Source organism: Mercenaria mercenaria, chromosome 6 (assembly GCF_021730395.1).
Source record: "Mercenaria mercenaria strain notata chromosome 6, MADL_Memer_1, whole genome shotgun sequence".
Classification (NCBI taxonomy): Eukaryota; Metazoa; Mollusca; class Bivalvia; order Venerida; family Veneridae; genus Mercenaria; species Mercenaria mercenaria.
In genome coordinates this window covers 19,859,201-19,880,223 of record NC_069366.1, presented here as the reverse complement: position 1 = coordinate 19,880,223, position 21,023 = coordinate 19,859,201, and the positions used below count along the sequence as shown (strand labels likewise).

Here is a 21,023-nt window from a genome sequence, read left to right as displayed (position 1 = left end):
CTCTTCATTTTATATCAGTTTTATCATAACTCTTTGAGGTAAGGATTTGTTCTCTGAAATGGGTCTAGCTATGTTTGGTAGCTCTTTAAAAAAGGTCAGTTTTATATAGAGTATATAGGGAAAACTATTTAGGCTATTGTGACCTTTAAAGGAATTGAAAGAGCCATACCCAAATTGCATTGAAGATATCAACATTGAACTCGCTGATAAGAAGGCTGCAGGAGTAGAGCAACTGCTGAAATAGTGTTTAAGGAAATAAAAGTACCGTACCAAAACTGCACGAAAGAATCATTGGATTCGCCATATAGGAGGTTGCCAGTTTAGATTCTTCGTGAACCGAAACATATTTAAATTCGTTTGTGCTTGGATGGAAAACATGTGATCATCAACGTTCAGAACCAGCATGCCAAATTATTTCAGAACTACTTTGTGTATTCCTGCACCACGTTAGAAACTTAACCGCAGACTCATTGCAAACACATGTACTTAGTTACTGAATTTACACCAAAAGGATTTAAAATTACTAAGACAACACTGGATGTTAAATTCTCGGTACAGTACATTAATATAATTGTTCTTTCAGCCTTGAAAGAAAATACCTCTCCTTTAATGCAAAAAGGTAGCATAACCTTTTTGATTATCAGCACATGGTATCTTTTTGCTTTAAGTTTAACTACTTAATAGACAGCAGATTGCTCAGAAAATGTATCTAAAAGGCAGTGTGTGCAGGCAATATAACGTGCAATAAAAATAAACAAGAGATCACAGAGTGATCTTGGCGCCCACCAAGTGCCATTTTTGAGTGTTCCAAATTTCAAGACTTACTGACTAGCTCAAGGTCAAATTTCATTTCCGTACACAACACTGTGCATGTGGTCCAAATTCGAAAGCTGTAGCTCGAGAAATGTGAAAGTAGGTCACTAGATCAATCTTAAGGTCAAAGTTTAATTCGGTACACAAAACTATGCAAGTGGTCCGAATTTGAAGGCTTAGCTTGAGAAATGTGTAAGTAGGTCACTAGGTCAATATCAAGGGTCAAATTTCACTTCAGAACACAAATCTATGCATGTGGTCCAAATCTGAAGCCTGTACCTTCAAAAATGTGAAAGTAGGTCACTAGGTCAATGTCAAGGTCAAAGTTTGTTTCGGTACACAATCCTATGCAAGTGGTCTAAATTTGAGGCCTGTAGCTACAGAAATGTGAAAGTAGGTCACTAGGTCAATCTTAAGGTCAAAGTTCATTTCGGTACACAAAACTATGCATGTGGTCCAAATTTGAAGGCTGTAGCTTGAGAAATGTGAAAGCAGGTCACTAGGTCAAAATCAAGGTCAAGTTTTATTTCAGAATACAGAACTATGCATGTGGTCCAAATTTGAAGCTTGTACCTTCAAAAATGTGAAAGTAGGTCACTAGGTCAATGTAAAGGTCAAAGTTTGTTTCGGTACATAAAACCATGCATGTGGTCCAAATTTGAGGCCTGTAGCTACAGAAATGTGAAAGTAGGTCACTAGGTCAATCTTAAGGTCAAAGTTCATTTCGGTACACAAAACTATGCATGTGGTCCAAATTTGAAGACTGTACCTTCAAAAATGTGAAAGTAGGTCACTAGGTCAAAACCAATGTCAAATTTCATTTTGAAACACGGAACTATGCATATGGTCCAAATTTGATACCTGTACCTTCAAGAATGTGAGAGTAGGTCACTAGGTCAAAATCAAGGTCAAAGTTTTTTCAAGTGCACAAAACTATGCATGTGGTCCAAATTTGAAGGCTGTAGCTACAGAAATGTGAAAGTAGGTCACTAGGTCAAAATCAAGGTCAACTCATGTCAAGGTTCATATTGCCACTCAAAAATATACATGTGGTCCAAATTTGAATGTTTTAGTTATTGACAAGAAGATTTTAAAAGCTTTTCCCTATATAAGTCTATATGAACCATGTGACCCACGGGGCGGGGCCATATTTGACCCTAGGGGGATAATTTGAACAAACTTGGTAGAGAACCACTAGATGATGCTACATTACAAGTATCAAAGCCCTAGGCTTTGTGGTTTGGACAAGAAGATTTTCAAAGTGTTTCCCTATATAAGTCTATGTAAACCATATGACCCCCAGGGTGGGGTCATATTTGACCCTAGGGGTATAATTTGAAGGATCTTAGTTGAAGACCACTAGATGATGTCACATACAAAATATCAAAGCCCTAGGCCCCGTGGTTTTGGACAAGAGGTTTTTCAAAGTTTTTCCCTATATAAGTCTATTTAAACCATGTGACCCCCAGGGCGGGGCCATATTTGACCCCAGAGAAATAATTTGAATCATCTTGGTAGAGGACCACTAGATAATGCTTCATACCAAATATCAAAGCCCTAGGCTCTGTGGTTTTGGACAAAAGGTTTTCAAAGTTTTTCCCTATATAAATCTATGTAAATTATAGAAATAAACAAAGGGCCATAACTCACTCATAAATTGTTGAACCAATCTGATTTTCAGGGGGACACAACTAGGGTACCAATACATCATTCCGACAAAGTTTGGTCAAAATCCCCCCAGTAGTTTCTGAGGAGATGCGATAACGAGAAATTGTTAACGGACGGACGGACGGACGGACGGACGGAATGACGGACGGACGGACCACGGACGCAGAGTGATTTTAATAGCCCACCATCTGATGATGGTGGGCTAATAAAAGATTAATAAAGATAATTCTGATAGAGATATGAAATGGAAGTGATATATTATTTGGGAAGATCCTTTGAGAGTATGCTAGTAACCAAGAATCAAAGGCCTGAATGGCCTGAGTCGGCTAATGATTGATGTACTGACAGTATAGTCTACCAGTTTCAGTTTGTTTTTAGTTTTTTTCTTAAAATTTCATATATTCGATATTTACCCAAAATATTATATCCGGATACGATTACACTTTTCTCCAGTTTGAACAATATATTTTACAAATTGTGATGATACGAAGACATTTAACAGCAACTGGCAGTATCTGACATTGAAGTTTACGGTTAAATTACCTCTTATTTAAATCTTTTCATAAAAAAGTTGTTTCGTTTCGCCAAACATAGACGATCTACTTTCGATTTCAAAAACTACAAGAAATTACAATTTAATGTTTCGCCGATTTGTTTATTTCTCGAAAAATAAGAATTAAAATCATTTTTAGTATCAGTAGTAACTAAACAAACCAGTAAGAGCTTCTTCTTCCGATAATTTATCCGTTTACTGACTGCAAAATTCAACCCACGCAAAGTTTATAGAAATCATACGATGCGTGTTTACGTTCAATGTGGGAGAATTAAGGCTGATCGGCTGTTACCTAACGCATCCAGACGATTCAGATTTTGTTTTTAAAAAAGCATTGTGTACGTTTCTGTAATTTTATATACGTTTTTATACGCTTAGAAATTATTAGACATGCGTATTTGCATTATTTCTATATGTAATTTACGCTAATACGCATCTTATCTGGAGCCCTGCTGGAACTATTTTTTGTCTTTCGCTGGATGTTACCCAAGCTTTGTAAGCCTGCGCAATTCTTAAAATGCACATTTATGCTTAATGAGTTACATTCGAGAATTGCACAATTACAAGTCATAAATATGACAGATTACATCGTATATTGGTCATAGCAAAGGGAATTGACACAACTTGACTTCATTCATGCAGTGAACTGTTTGAAGTTTGAGAAATCTAATGGAACTACATCCCTTCACTGTGTTATTTGGTCCATTTAGAGAATCGTTGGATAGCAAGGACTCGTCAAAAGGCTTTCAGCCTTTAGCCGACTCAAAAATAGCGGACCCGGCTAAACTGTGTCTGTTCATAAAAAGTAATGACATGTGAAATAAAAACCCTTAGCGCCCTCTAAAATTGACTGTATTTAAATATACCATTCCATGATCCAACGGAACAGAAATAACACAACAAAACAAGTGTCTTCAAGTACGGGACGAGGTTTCACGCTCATCACACTACACTAAGTTAGAGTGAGTGAGTCATTTGGATTTTCCGGCACGTAATAATACTCCTAAATACTTAATTAATAAGGATACTTTTTTGATATGAAAAACACTTTTTCTGTATAACCGCTTTATCAGAAAGCTTCAGACTATTTACGGATGATATGGAACTGCTATCCATCCAACCATTCGGACAAACACCTGAGGACAATAACAACTGGCCTTGTAGATTTTTTAAAGAAAAGTATTACTTAAAATAAGGGCTCAATTAAACGGTTTATCATAATAATTGAATATAATATATATTTTCAGACTGATTGTCTGGATCTGGAATTAGGCAGTTATGAAAACAATGTTGACCAAGGCAGAACGTAAACATATACTCGTTCAAGTGAAATCAGAATTTGACACCGTGATGTTTTATGGGACAGACAATAGTAAAATTTGAGAAATGTCAATAACTTCATTGTTTCTAAACAAAATTACTAAGGTGACAACTCATTTCAATAGTTAGATTGCCCTGTACATTAGTTAAAAATGTTTTCAAACTTTTAAGTGCCGAGAGACCAAACATTAAAAATGGACTGGAATTTCGAGAATAAAGTTCAGTACTTTTTGAGTTTTATGCATGATATAACATTTGCAAAATACACATACTGACTGCACTTTGTTAAATTTGCGAGTGACTTTTTAAATGCTATTGCATTAAACCCAGAAAAACAGAACTTATTCCTGCCATGGCAAAGACTTTTGCAATTATTAAATAGGCACCAGATTATTGAAAAACACATTTTACTTACGGAGCCATATCGTCTGCTTGATGAGAGTCCACCACTTCCGGATCCACCGTATTCTCGTGCAAATGAACCGGAAGGCTATAATTAGAAATAAAATTGTAATGAACATTTTTAAATATAAGAACTATCAAGCATGTACATTTCGTAGAGCGTTTTTCAATTCGGTATAAAAAAATAATGTAGAAATGATTTCAATTTACAGGTATATTATTCATACAATAGTACATAAAATATACTCTACAGTTACACACTACATTGTCACATATAACCCATGACTTAATTATCAATTTCTGAAAAGACATTATCCATCTAAAAATAAAAGAAGCTTTCGCGAATGTTTCTCGAATATTATGCAAAATCATTAGTATTTTAAAGATTTCTTAAATTGTAGAAGGAATGTATTTTAACGACATCTTAAGACAGTTTCCTTTTCAAGAAAAACAATAGTAATTGTTTCTTTTCAGTAAGAGACATAAGAAACATGTTTCCTGTTTACTTGTGATGTAGCTGTGTGCTGAAAACAGAAATATATAGCACTCACATTGGATTGCTACTTATATTGTTTTGTTAGCATTTACATGATAAACATCTTGAAAACGAGATCTCGCGAGTATTATTGTTATGTAACGTCATGCAAAGCGCTAAGCACAACAAAACAATATTACCAAGCTGTATTGAATATGAAGTATCAGATTCCAGTTAACAACACTTTTCCATATACCAGTAAAGGAAAAAAAACATTATGTCAAAAAATCTTCTAATATGTCAAATAATTTAGGCTAGGATTGATATACCTGTGTGTGGAGCACACGTTCCAAGACGAACAAACCTGTATAAACTGTTAATTGTGCAACTCCGGTTTGATAAGTTAAAACGTGTGTCCTAAGTAGACCTGACGATCACAAAGTATAGTTATTTCATAATGATATAATGCCTAAATAAATTTGGACTAACCAAATCGAATATGCAAATATTCGTAGATTATATAAGTTATTCAGTAGATTAGATAAAAAATAAAAGTACCACCATACAGAAGGTACATGTTGAATGATCTACTTACCTATTTGGTTAAAATTTCTTCTCTTATCCGAAAAAAGCACTAAATTAATATTCAAAGGTGAAAGTTATCCAGTAGTTGTCATTAATTCAATATAAAATATCCGCACCGCAGGAATAGTTAGGCTGAATATTCTTTGATTTGGCAAGCACTCTCACAATTATGTATATAATGTCTTGAAAGATGCCAACTTACAAAAAGAACAAGAGCATTTAGAGCAGATTCTCCCGGAGCCAGGCAGTTAGTGGGTAAAGTATTCTTTGAAGAAACCTAATTAAAAATCAAATTGAACAAAGTTTCCATGTGTCCTAATTTCTAATGGATTTTAAAGTGATTGTTTTATCTGAACGTTGAGATAAATTACCTGGCAACTTATTGCTGCAAATTATTTTTAGATATTTACAGATTCAGAACCAGAGTGCTTCCCTCATTAAAGGGTAAAACACAAAATGCTCACGTGTCATTTGACCTATCCATATACCCCAGTATTGAGTTAAGCTAAGTTCTCCAGCAAAAAGAAATACATTGTACATTCCATATGTCCGTTTGTTTTTAAATGAATAACTTTGAAATGAGTCGAGTCCCTGTATCATAATCACATCGGCACAATGAATAGTCACTTAATTAAAACCTTTGTATCTCAAACCATTCTTTCTGAAATCTTTAGTAAAATGACTAACAAACAGCGAACTGTGGCATGAGAATATAGGGCTGATGAAGATGTATAATTAAAGAAAACATATACAGGTACAAATCAACATGATACAGGTTGATCAGATTTGACACTATCTCTTGACTTCTCAGAGCTAGAATATTCGTGCTTGGACACTCGCCATCATTATAGCTATCCGTTATCATACGCCGTCTTTCTGTATTGTCGTGCAATTTTGACAAGCTATAGACAGAGTTTTTGTTCATATTCTTTCTTCTTAGTGGCAGCTGCTTAGCAAGCGTCTACATTTTCTATGATAATGTTATCTTAGTGCTAGCTGTCAGTCATATGTATATGCATATTGTCACTTCGATACCCACAACATTGTAGATCTACTATTGTCTTCTGCAGATGCTGTGAACACGAATGTTTGACTTTTATTTTGATAAATTGGTAAACGATAATACTCAAAACCACGTTAAACGTATAAACTATGCGTGGTTGCAATTTTCGAAAAAAAAGCCCCTAACATTATACTGAAAAAAAAACACTAGGGATAATCGAATTGTATTGTGTATCGAGATGACACCGTTTGACACGTAATTTTTACGATGAATATGACGTCGATATACCGTGTTAGGTTTTTGTTGACCATGTTGCAAAGATGTTTGGAGAACGAACAGCCAGTACTGACGAAATTCAATCATACAAAAACGTTCATAGTGAGCTCCGTTGTGCTGTGAAAGAAATTTATACCGAAATTACTCGTGTGTACGAGTCTGATAAGACAGTAACGTATGACAAAAATGTATTGAAGATAACAGATTTTTTTTAAATTGATGCTAGATGTGCAGTGCGTCATAGTGCATGCATTGCTGGTAACTTTTTGTCAGTGGTTAATTTCATTTTAAATAAAATTTTTGAAAGTTTGGAAGATTTGTGCTAGGTGCATGGGTGCTCCATCTTTTGACTGACAAGCAGAAAAAGGAAGTGTTAAAACTGTGTCCTGACAAAAAAAAATTTCTTGCAACTGTTGTCACAGGTGATAAATTCTGAACTGGTGAGAACGGTTTGGAACAAGATAGTAATTACCAAACGAAATTGAAGCGCGAAGATTGTATGCAGTATTCTTCCCTATCGGAGACAAAGCAGTACAGATACTTGTAAAACAGGGCGAAGTGTAACTATAATACTGTATTGAGAAAAAAAGAACAAGAGGGTCATGATGACCCTATATAACTCACCTGTTAAACTTGGCCTTGGAACCATCAAGATAAACCGATTCTGACCAAGTTTCACGAAGATAGGGTAAAAAATGTTGCCCCAAGAGTGTTAACAAGCTTTTCCTTTGATTTGACCGAGTGACCTAGTTTTTGACTCCATATTACCCAGTTTTGAGCTTAGCATAGGAACCATCAAGAAAAACATTTTTACCAAGTTTCATGAAGATAGGGTCACAAGCTTTTCCTTTGATTTGACCTTGTGACCAAGTTTTTGACCCCACATAACCACGTTTCTAACTTAGCCTAGAGATTATCACGATAAAAATTGTGTGCAAGTTTGTATCAACTCAAAGCATAAATGAAACCTCTATATGGCTGAAAAGTTTGGCCCCTTTAAAGGGCAGTAACTTTAGAACCCATGATGAAATGTAGCCGGTTTTTAAAAAAACAACAACCGAGATCTTATTGTGACTTAAGTTGTGTGTAGGTGTGGTTAAAATCGAATGTAAAATGTCAGTGTTCCCAAGGTAAAAATTAACAAATTTTGGCTCTTTCAGGGGTTAATCAGGGGACATAATTCCGGAACCTACGATTGGATCTGACGGATTCATCATGGAATCCAAGATCAATTGATGTTAAAGATATTTTGCAAGTTTGTTTCAAATCAAACCATAAATGAAGTCTCTATGACTGCAAAAGCCAAAATAGCAAATTTTGGCCCTTTAAGGGGCCATAACTCTAGAATCTATGATGGAATCTGGCCAGTTTTCAACAGAAAGCGAGATATTATGCCAATACAAGTTGTGTGCAAGTATGATTACAATCGACTGCAGATTGCAAATTTTGGCTCTTTAAGCGGCCATAACTCTGGATCCCATGATGGGATCTGGCCAGTTTAAAAAGAAAAACGAGACAGTATGCCAATAAAAGTTGTGTGCAAGTCTGAGTAAAATTGATTGCAAAATGTGGCCTCTATCGTGATCACAAGAAATTGTGGACGGACGACAGACGGACGGATGGACGGACGACGAACGAAGGGTGATCACAAAAGCTCACCTTGTCATTACATGACAAAATGTGCTACCACAATCTTCTTATTCACCAGGTCAGGCACTATGCTACTTCGCTAAAACGTCATTTCTAGTTATAGATTTCAATCGCGGAAAGCTCTACCTTGACGCTTTCCGAAAAATAGATTCATGGGCTAAAATTATGTATTTCTAACTATGAATAGTACTTTGAGGGCATGAAATTGAAATGTTCGATCAGATTTCAAGGTTACAAACCACAATACACAACACATTTCGAAGAACCATCGTATAACTATAAAAAGTGGATGAACTATCAAAATATATACTGTGATAAGTGAAATATTATATCATATCACATGTTTGACGTCGCGGAAGTGTAATAAAGCCATTAAATAAAAATGATAATACACTAGTGTAATAAAGCTTTGACGTCGACGTCGTTTATAGTGTAGGAGACGTTGGTCAAATTGACTTGTTTATATAGAAAAAAGATAGTAGAATTTTTGCAGAGCCTCGCATTTTATTATTTTATTCAACTCGTTTAATAAATACAATATGAAAAGACACTCATGTAATATCCTCTATGTAACCAATATCTAATGTTTAACAGAAGCGTTGTAAAAACTTTGATGACGTCAGACAGAAAGTAACGCTCTTTTGAGCGAGAAAAGAGATACAGTACTGTAGTGTTTTTTTTAGTATCGGACGGACAAGTTACGTCACAGTCAGACATTAGCATTTTCATAATTTTACATAATTAAAATATTATTTAATACATATGAACATATTATAATTAATATTTCATTTGTTAGCCTAGCCTGAACACACACATGCATGGATCGAAGTTAAACGTACTAATATACTTACAAGTCTTGTATCCAAACAAATAATGCAATAAAACCTTGTTTATAAAACAACCAAGTAATATCTTCTCGTTTTAAACTGCCTCCAACTCCAACAATTATTACAGATACGTCTATGAACAACTTCCAAAAAATTAAAAATAATGATCTTCTTCACTAACGAAAACCCAATTAATTCTTAGAAAAATTCTTAATTCGTTTCAGTCAAGTCAATTAGCAAGAAACATCAAAGCTACCGCCTGTGACTATATTCAATATAACTTTCTTCCTTATTACCATATTTTTTTCGACCAAATCTCAGGTGGATTATAAGTTTTCCAGACCCGCTGATATTTTCATACCTATATCGTGTAAACAAAATAGAACAGTGTTACGAATGTATATATTTGATGATCGAATGGTATAGCAATAAGATCCGCATTCAACAAGTTGTTTTCTCTCACAGCTTCCATGTACCTAAATATTTTAGTTGTGAGGCTACAAGAATGTAATGTTAAAATAAGTGGGCAATTTGTTCTGGAATTCTCGTTTTATGTTGATCAACAATTAATGAATCATGGCTTAATATAAGTACAAAAATGTACAAGCACGACAGAACCAGGAAAAAAAATCCAAAATTATACATACTTTTTACGTAATTCAGTTATAACTATCAGAACAGATATATTCGAATTCTGTTCTCATCATTTCATGGATCAAGTTTGAGTGAAAAGTTACAAGACCACCTCAACAAGCCAAACATTAGACATAGTCTTACATCATATAGTTTTGAAGCCAGTTTTTCTACGCTGTAACCATAGAAGAAACGAAGGGAATTCTTTTTTTTTCACTTGAAAAACTCGAGGTCAATTTACGGGACGCGACAAATCGTATAAATTTGAGTTTACGTAGACATATGTTGTAAAGTAAATCTTTGTTCAGACACTATGTTCACAAACATTTTCAGTCTAAAATGAGTTTGATAGTGAAATTTTATTTGTCATTTATATCTAAATTACGTGTTTAAAATCAAACGTTATGTTGACTGATTTTAAGTGACTATTCAGTACTGATGGTCAGCGTCAGTGGAAACTTAATCTGTTAATAAGTTTTTCCAAACTCAACTGAGACCGAAAAGGTTTGGTGAACTTGGGGCCTGCTTATCACCTGACGCCACTTCCAAAACAGTGTACTTTTTCATGTTACTCTAAGTTGAAATCAGTTTTGAATAATGTAAACATGCATTCTGAAAGCATCGGAAAGATAATATAATTAGAAATTGCAATACTTGACTGAAATATATAGCATATAAAATGTCTACGCTATTTGTTAGCCATTTACAAAAGTAGCTTTAATGTTTGACACCATTTTTGTAAGGCGTGTTAGACTGCATTATTTGTCCTCATAGCGGATAAAAACAAATCCTGACATGTACAATAGTAAGAGGCTCATCATTCCAATCTTGTAATACATAAACGCTTGAAAATAACATAAAAAGCTTGATTACTCATCAGCATATAAATAAAACACTTGTAAATAACTGTTGTCTGAATACGCACTTATGCTTATCTTATTTATGTTGTATTAATTAATATAAATACGTCACTGAAAGTATAACTGCGTAGCAACAGCTGACGAGCCTTGTAATATGTTATGAAGTTGTTTTTTTAAAACAATAATAATAATAGTTATATTTAGTTCTCCTGATTGTTTACTTCTATAAATTTTATGCTAGTATATATAATTCTAATTTACATGTCACACATATTTTGACACCAAACAAGCACAGCGTCATCACACAACACACAAAAAAAGCCATTCGTATATAGTTTTGCTGCTAAGGCTAAAATAAGTCGTACAGCCATTCTTACAAAATCAACATACTGCTCTCACTTAAAAATATAAATATATAAATATCTGTTTGGCTTAGACTGTCAACGAGAGGGAAATGTCTGGAAAATATTATTCTAAAAGGCAAACTTTATAAAAGACAGCTTACAATACGACTACCATAATTAAATCGTTTTAATTCAGGCCTTTTAGGAACGGACTACTTCCAAAGATTTCTGCAGGTGCGGTTGAAACAAATTACCCGAAACTAAAATAACTTAAAGCATCTTAGTTAACATTATAATTTCAAAAGACGTATTCATGCGCCTTCACGTACAAACAAAAATTGCCGTCAACAACAAATTTTAACGCCAACAAGAAGCAGGGTTCTCGCGGAGAACTCATAATTAGTACGCTACATTTAAAATACATGAATCTATATACATATCATTATAGCTAATCTAAATACGATACATCTTTTTCCACATCTATATATTGTCATGATATTCCCAAAATAGTTATAAGATATGTTGATCAGCAATCTGCTATTAACTTTTATAACAGCATATGACAATGTCAAAACATAGGAGCAAACACTCTGGATACACTTTATGCTACGGAATTCAATATAAACATGACTGTGCTAAAACAAAGTTCTATAAAAAGACATTTTAAACTGACTAAGAGATATATTTTTAGACTGCAAGCAAATTATGATGACCTAAATCTGCAAAGTTATTCAACTAAAATGTGTCTGTGCCAGCAATATGCTAAATAAGCAATCTTAATGCACTTGTGATACGATTTGATTTACGTAAAAAACATTCAAAAAATTACCATGGTAACCGTGTTTATATCTGGTACTTTATCTTATATCTGAAAGAAATATAAATCAAATATATGATTAGAGAGTGGTGCAATTCACAGATTTTAAATTATCATATCTTCAAAAACACGACAGAATGTGAAATACCGATCCACCCATGATGTAAACTTTTATAAGTACACACGTAAAACTAAGAACATTTTAGTTACTCGTTTTCAAGACCATGTCGGTCGTGCGAACTACGACGTTCTTGATTCGGTTGTATCTTTTTTTTCTATGATGTCAGTCCAGAAGTCACACAGAACCTAGTTGATGATTTATACGACTGACCGCAAGACTTTGCGAAAATCCAAGACTATATAAGATTGTCGTGGACCAATCGCAGGACTAGTCATGACTGGTCGTGCAAATGGTCGTGATTGGTCACGTGAGGAGTATAATCGTGACACTGTTGACGATTTGAGAGTGTAAAGATCTATCTCGACAATATAAGACCACTCAATACCTGCTGCACAACAATCGCATGACTGTTGAAGATCTACTTAGGTCCAGCTACAACCAGCGGCGAACAGTTTGGTCGCAGGGAGGTTTTTTAAACCTGAATTCGGTCATGCGTCTACCAAAGACCATTCAAGATCAACCAGGACTTGTGGCAGGACTTTTCTACGATTCCTTGCGATAACAACCCATTTGTAAGTTTATTTATTTATCTTCGTGACTGGAAATTTGGAGGAAATGATAAATGAGAAAAAAAGCAGTTCCTATTAATTGCGAATTCACCCGTGTTAGAACGTACTTCAAAGAAATAAGCAACTTCAGATAGATATAAGATGGCGGATTCACTCTTTAAGCTTTACATTACTCGTGTTTTAGGAACTTAATTTAATGTTTTTCAACTCATATTACTTAATGTTTACGATAAATTCAATATAGATAAACCCAAGCATGTTTACTATGATTCAATTTTTGGAACAAAATTGAGAATGAAAGATGAGCACAATGTGGCGGAATAGTTTTTTAATCTTAACAAGTTTCTGTTTTTGTTCAGAAACCATGCAAAGGTAAAGGAAACGGGGAGAAAGATCTTGGATAAAAGATCAGATAAATGTTTTGATTGATGTTTCTGTCTATGACATACTCCTACACAAACCAAAAATACAATAATAAGTGTTTCCACGTGCTCAACGTGCTAATTTGAGTACCAAGTACAGTTTTTATTCTAAAAACCAAGAGATACTGAGATAGCAACCACATATTATTGATTAGAGTGATTGAGGTGATTTCAATCTTTCCTATCTAGAAAGGTTGAACAATGTCTGCTACCTGTATACTTACAGGGCTTATATCTCCTGCTTTTATCTGGATTTCTTTTCTCTTTTTCATGGTGCTTTATGGGTTTTTGTTCGTGTGTGCCTGTGTGGGAGTGGAGGGAGAAGCGAGGCTGGGGTGGGAAAGGGAAGGGAGGTGTCATGGGGTCCAGACAAAAGTCCTTGGCGTTAATCTGCTTTATTGAGTTCAAGACATGCTTTAAAGGTGCATGGCATAATAAAAAACCCTTCTGGTTTATGTGGATAAAGACAAAGGCATGTGGTAAGTCCGCTTTAAGATGGCCGAAATGAAATAACTCGCTTTGTTTAGTTCGAGACAAAGCTGTTGCGTAGTATACATGATAAAATATAGCGCTGTGCTTCTTTGAGATCAAGACAAATGTACCTAAACATAGGGAAATAATAATCGATTTGCACAGGACTTGATCATGACTATTTTCTCAAGACTGACGCTGAAAACCATGGTGACTACTTAAGTGCTGAAGATGGATGAAAAATGATTACTTTATGGTCATTAATGTTGAATATGGATGAAACAAATAATTACTTCATGATCATTAATGTTGAATATGGATGAAAAATGATTATTATTTTCATGATCATTCATGTTGAATTCGGATGAAAAAATGATTACTTTATGATCATTAATGTTGAATATGGATGAAAAGATGATAACTTTATGATCATTAATGTTGAATTTCGGATGAAATATGGATGATAAAAATGTGTGCTTTGTAAGCACAATGCAAAGGGAGTTGAAAATCGTGTTACGATTTCGCTGCCATACGATTTCCTTTCGGTAAACAATGTCAGTGAATACTGGAATGCTGTTCAGAACGTATATTGTATCTAGTTGTTTTAGGCACGAGGCCTGACAGGTGATAGATACTTTATTATGGTTGTCCATCATTCACGTGCATTTCACAACAGCTGGAGTCAGGTGGAGTTCATGTATACTGGAAACGATTTGAACTAAAGTACATTTGCCCACAGAGACTACAAAAATATATGCTAATATGAAAATTGGCAGTTTTTCATATCTTCAATGTAATCTGACTTGTAAAAATATACATTTATTGGTTTATATTTGACATTTTGATAAAAGAAATCCACGATCGTTTCGCATGTTGTTTTTTTTTTACACAGGTGTGTTTTTCATTTCACTCTTTTGCATCTAAGTCAACGTTTTAGTTTAGGCTTCAAAATGAAAAGGTAACAATTTGTTTTATTTTAATTATCTTTCTTTCTGATATGTATATGCGATAAACAGCTTGAATTTCGGACCATGAATTTAGGTACAGAATCATGGCGGAAACAAGAAAAAAAGAGGTACGCAACATATATAATTATAACAAATCAAAACAAAAGCATAGTTAAACAAAATCAAAAACCCACTTCAAGAATTAATGTTGCACATTTAGTTTCAAGTAGAAAGATTAATTTGAAAAGACAAAAAAGCATGATTTTAGTATAAACACTCATTGAGACGTTCGCAGCAAACATAATTATCATTCTGAGAAAAACAATAAAATCAAAATGAAATCAGAGAAGATATATATGTTCCAAACTCAAGCGATTTACCTGAAACTTGTAATAGGACCTGAACATTCCGCTCAGGAAAAAGACAAGTTTCGTAAAGATCTGTCTAATTGATTCTTTAACTAGCTTTCCTAACGACCACATCTAAAACAACTGAAAAGAGAGAAAGATTCAAGAAAATAAAACAACAAAAAGTGTATAGATAGGATAAACTGAAAACAAATGAGCCGCACCACGAGAAAACCAACATAGTGCATTTGCGACCAGCATGGATCCAGATCAGGATCCATGCTGTTCGCTTTCAAAGCCTATTGCAATTAGAGAAACCGTTAGCGAACAGCATGGATCCTGCTGGTCACAAATGCACTATATTGGTTTTCTCATGATGCGGCTCATTAATTGTGAAGTGTCTAACTCTACTGTAAAATCTATTGAAAATAAAGTTACGTACATTAAATCTAAATAAACATGCGGTTTTCTTCTTTCTTTTCTGGCGAATGAAGTTATTACGTGGCACGGGTGAAGGTATACATGGCAATACGGAAGATTCTATGAGGATGTAGCGGCTAAATGCAAAAGTGTGTAAGTTCAAATACTACATAATTATGTAGCCTATGCTCGTAAAGAGTCAATTCAACATAGAAATCTACGGTTTCAATGTATCAGACACTATGTTTTGAAATCGTGTTGAAATTAGCAAAATTTCAAAAGTACTTTTCCGTGAATTGAAATGATTCACTGACACAGAAGCCGGACAAGTTCTTGACAACTAAAATCCTTTATCAAATTTCTGTAATACTTATTACAACAGAACGTGACAACTAAAATCTTCTTATCCCATCTAAAGATATAAAGATCTGAGTGGGATGTAATAGACTACACAGACAATGTCTGTAATACTCATCCTGCTTGTTTACAACAGTTAAAATAATGATGCCATGGTGATTCATAGCAGAAAAAAATAAAAGTCTAAATCAGCCTAGCAAACAGTGTCTGCCAAGATTCTGTAGACAAGGTGTACCTCAAGATAAGACAAGATATTGTGATGAAAAATAGTCGAAACAAATCCTGAGTAAGCTCCGGGATTTTCAATATTGCTTTATAATATTTTATCTCTTATTTATTAATCTACGAAGTACATGTGCTGACTTTATATACTGTTTTCTCCATTTTTTGTAAATAATGACAGCTGCACACTGGGCCAGTACTTCATTATTTTGATAAAAGGGATTACCACGTTTTTATGACTAACAAGACTGCAAAAAAAATATAATAAAATAAAATAAATAAAACAGAAGGTTTACCTGCTCTGTAAAAATAGATTTTTGAGGATTTATCGTATTTTTCTTTCCTTAGCTACTCAGTATGTGCGAAGTTTAACTTTTGTCAAATGGACCATTCCATGTTCTACAAATACGGCTTGGTCAGTCGGACAATAGTTCTTATGATGTGGAAAAGACATGAAAGTATTGTATGAGACAGTGCAATACTGACTGATTTTGCTAGCAAAAAGTAGTAAAAAAAACTAGACTCAAGGGGCATAATCAACATTCATCCTGGCAGTGAGAACCTCATGCAGTTACGCCTTCAAGGGATATAACTTGTTTGTTCCAACTTTTTATTTCTGTACGAGTTACTTTTCTTAATGACAAAAGAGTTTAGTAAATACGATAGTATGCGTCCGTCCATGTGTGCGTGCGTGTGTGTACGAGTTTAGCGTCTTCTTCACTATTTTTAAGTCATATAAATGACAGTGTCCACTTGTAGCAGTGAGAAAAATGCCCAGCTTCATAGTGCTGTTTCATAGGAATATATTAAACACGTCACATAATACCTTACTCAGTCAAATCATACTGACACCGGGTTGACCAGTCCTAGAACTATCATCATTATACTGAGCGCCAAGAGAGGAAACAACTAGTACCATTTTTACAGGACGTGAACACATGACCTCCCGCACTCGAAACGGGCATTCTATCACTACTGTAGGCTATAGAGGTTATAACACACTAAATAGTTGTTGTTCTTTATTCTATATAAAATTGACCTATTTCCAATGACCGCAGCACACATCAGGACCCATTTTAAATTTCTGTAACTTACATTTTCTTGAAGAATATTGTCAGTACTAACTAAAAATCAAAAGGAAAGTGGGGTCATGTTTGATGCAAGAAAAATAATTTCAGTCAAACACACAAACTGCAAAATCAGCTAAAAATGAGACCCCAAATTATACTGGTGGTGTATGATCTAAGTTTCCATGAAAAATTTTGTCATGGTGTTATTTCATGATCAAAATGCTATCTTCATGTCAAGCATAGATCTGTCATGTGATTTTACCAAAAAAATTGCAAAGAAAATAAGGAAAATAGCTCTACACAGCGAAAAAACTGAGGACTATTTGTATCTGCCATTATGCGACTACCATTTTTTTCGCGCCATTTTTCTATTTAGTGTCTGTATGCCTAGATGCGGTTTCTGGGCGTGCGAGGAGAGGCTGGGGATCTATAACAGAAGCATTGAGTTTATGCTTTTTTAGCTGCACAGTATGAAAAAGAAATATTGTCTTAAGTGATTATGACATAAAGTATGAATATAATTCTGGGTTTTCATTAGTCATTTTACCGGCTATTTTAGTAACTGTAATATCGTTTTATGCACAATTTCATTACCATCCAAAAGTAAATTGAAAAAAAAACAGAGAAAAAGAAAGATTATTTAGAAAAATAATAAACTTTTTTTTTCTTTGATAATCATCTACACTACTTCACTTCCAGTCTCTCAAAGCCAATGCCGTCTTCTAATGAATAAAAAAAAAACTATATAAGCTTCAGAGAAAGAGACACAAAACTTCGAAACGAAGTCTTTATTTAGCATCTATTTATTTTAAGATTGTTTTAAGAACTTCAAGATGCTCTATTTGATATAGCTCGCGTGCAATATCGCTCTTGTGTTATATCGCTCGCTCGTATTACTATATATCGCTGATCATGAATGACTTGACGTGAGATTGATCAATCATATCTGTCTTGGTTATATCGGTTCCTCTGCCAAGTCCTAATGAAAAAAAAAGCCAGTTCCAAAATACACCATATGTTATGTGATGATTTCGACATTTCTATGCTTTTATCTCAGATAGGTTATTTATGAGTCTTAGAATAGTACAAGCCCGTGGCGTCGCACGCTGTGTGCAGAATGAGAAAAGCAATGAATGAGGATTTAACTGAATATAGAATTAAATTAACTACTTATCTTTTTTCATTTTATGTCTGTAAGATGATTTTTTTATGACAGCAAAAAAAAAAAAAAAACAAAAAAAAACGACAGGTAGATTCACCTTGATAAACTTGCACGGTGTACAGGTGTTTCTGCTGTACTGCTTGTCGCCGCCAAGGTAAGCAAATAGAACAAGCGGCGTTTTAGACAGAATGTATGTAAGATCATTTGAGCCGCGCCATGGGAAAATCAACATAGTGGGTTTGCGACCAGCATGGATCCAGACCAGCCTGCGCATCCGCGCAGTCTGGTCAGGATCCATGCTGTTCGCTAACGGTTTCTCTAATTACAGTAGGCTTTAAAGCGAACAGCATGGAGCCTGACCAGACTGCGCGGATGCGCAGGCTGGTCTGGATCCATGCTGGTCGCAAAGCCACTATGTGGGTTTTCTCATGGCACGGCTCATTTTTTCTTTTAATACAAAACTCCCATATTGTAATAAATGTTTCATACGCTTACTTTTTCTATCAAAAGTATCGTTTTTATTTCAACTGGTCTGCAGACTATCAACCCATCTCAATTGCTACAGAGGGTCTTAGAAACGATGTGCTTGTTCATACTAGTAATACATTAGTTTGTTTTAGTTCTGAAACAGTTTCTCAAATTATTTGTGATCTGTGAGTATTTTACAATTATGTTTCCTTTTTTCGGTCACACTGGGACAGTAATATTGTCGACATTCGGAGGAATACTGCCAGCCTCGGTTCCGCCTTGGTTGTCGTTTTTTCTTGTGCTGACATATCTAATGAAAGCGAGTTTTTAATTATACTTTTTTTTCAAAAATGAATTGAACACGTGACTGTTATATAAATACAGCATAAATACAGTCAACATAAGAATACAAGCTAAATGTACACAGTGAATGATATAACTTCACATGTGTGTGTATAGCATTTTATACCCCAGTCACACATACAGCGCGGATAGCTACGTCTAGCCACGTATAGAAACGTAGTAATCCGTATCGGTCCGTAGCTGACCCGTACCTTAAAATAGTAATCCGTATCAATCCGTACCAATCCGTACGGCTCAGATACGGATCGATACGTATTACTACGTTTCTATCCGTGGCTAGACGTAGCTATCCGCGCCGTATGTGTGACTGGGGTATTACAGAATACAAGTAATAGCTGGTGATAGTGCTTTAGAGTGAACAAGCTAAACATATTTGTCGACTTCTATTACAAAAGGATCTCCGTAGTTCTTTCGAAACCTGCTGTTGTAACTATATCTGACATTTATTTCACATTTATTTCTTGACTTTCGTCTGAAATGATTTGGTGAAATATATTAACCTGATAAAGATGCCAATTCTTGGCGAATTCGAGAACCAGCAAAACTGGTAAAGGATTGCAAAAGACAGTTCATATGTTAGTTTGTCCTATTTATGAAAACAATTGGTATAATGTATATTATGGTTCGTAAATCAGGCTCTACACTAGAACAAAAGGAAAACACGTGTCTTTACTGAAGTGTAAGTTTTGATAATTATGTTGTTTGTACATGTATCTAATGCTATTAACACAATTAATTAACCCGTAAACAGTGTAAACATTTCCTTTTCATTGTTAAAAGTGCCAAAAGTAAAAGCTTTTCGTGTTTGACATACTTTAGATCTATAGTATATCACTTCCCTGACTACAAGACTGCAAATGTGACTCATTATTATGTTTTTGTTTTGTTTTATGTAAATGTCTTTTCTTTTACATACTACCACACAAAAAGTGTTAGCAAAGAAATCAAAGTTATGGTGCATTTTTATCGATTACCAAAGAGCTTTTGATACTGTTAACAGAGATGCGCTCTGTATAAAGTTAATTCAAGCCGGTATCAGCTGTAAAATGACCAACATGATCAAAAGTATATATCATAATGTACAGTCCTGTGTTAAAATGTCAAGCACTATGGAGTTATCTAATTTTTTCGGTGTTACAGTTGGATTAAAACAAGGGGAACCGTTATCCCCCCTTCTATTTATTTTATTCATCAATGATATTACTGAAAACCTGAACTTCAACTCTATGACAGAAAAAGATTTTGAGCTTTTATCGATGTATTTGATATTATTTGCAGATGATATAGTTTTATTTACAACAGACCCAAAGAGCTTACAATCTCAAATAGACAGTTTATACCAGTATTCAGAAAAGTGGGGCCTGAAAATTAATGTTGATAAAACAAAAATATGTGTCTTTGAAAAACGTAAACAAAACAGGTCTGAAGAGTTCTTTATTAATGGTGAAAAGATTGAAATTGTAGATAATTTTACATATTTGGGTGTCAAGTTTATGTATACAGGAAATATGTCGGGTGCTGTTAAATCATTGTATGATCAAGCTTTAAGAGCTGTCTTTGTTTGATAAAATACAATTAGATGTGAAGACAAAATTATCGCTATTTGACACCATGGTTGCCCCAATTCTTCTATATGGATCAGAGGTGTGGGGTACTATTTATAACTACAAAGATTTTGATAAACTGCACATTAGATTTTGTAAATATGTATTAGGTGTAAAACAGCAAACCCCAAGCTGTGCAATTTATGGTGAACTCGGACGACTCCCACTATCAATTATTTGTAAAGAAAGATCTGTAAAATTTTGGTTAAAAATTATGAAAAATTCTGATACTCCAATGTATAGGATGTATCAAG

General features: G+C 34.5%; 1 protein-coding gene across 14 annotated transcripts in view; it reads right to left on the bottom strand.

Moving 5' to 3' along the window:
* Positions 1-21,023, bottom strand: part of LOC123550631 (FH1/FH2 domain-containing protein 3-like) — a 161,849-nt gene that overhangs the window by 128,351 nt on the left and 12,475 nt on the right. For 12 of the 14 annotated variants that reach the window (XR_008371279.1, XM_053545326.1, XM_053545325.1 and 9 more), the window contains exons 2-3: positions 15,137-15,247; positions 4,770-4,844 (exon numbers count right to left, since the gene is read on the bottom strand). Coding sequence is in view for 12 of the 14 variants with exons in the window: in XM_053545326.1 (XP_053401301.1) it covers positions 4,770-4,844; positions 15,137-15,238 (177 nt within the window). In the remaining 2 variants the exon portion in view is untranslated. Of the gene's footprint in view, positions 1-4,769; positions 4,845-5,826; positions 5,978-12,238; positions 12,278-15,136; positions 15,248-21,023 lie in introns of those variants that run through there. The other 2 variants (XM_053545328.1, XM_053545332.1) reach the window with 2 other exon arrangements.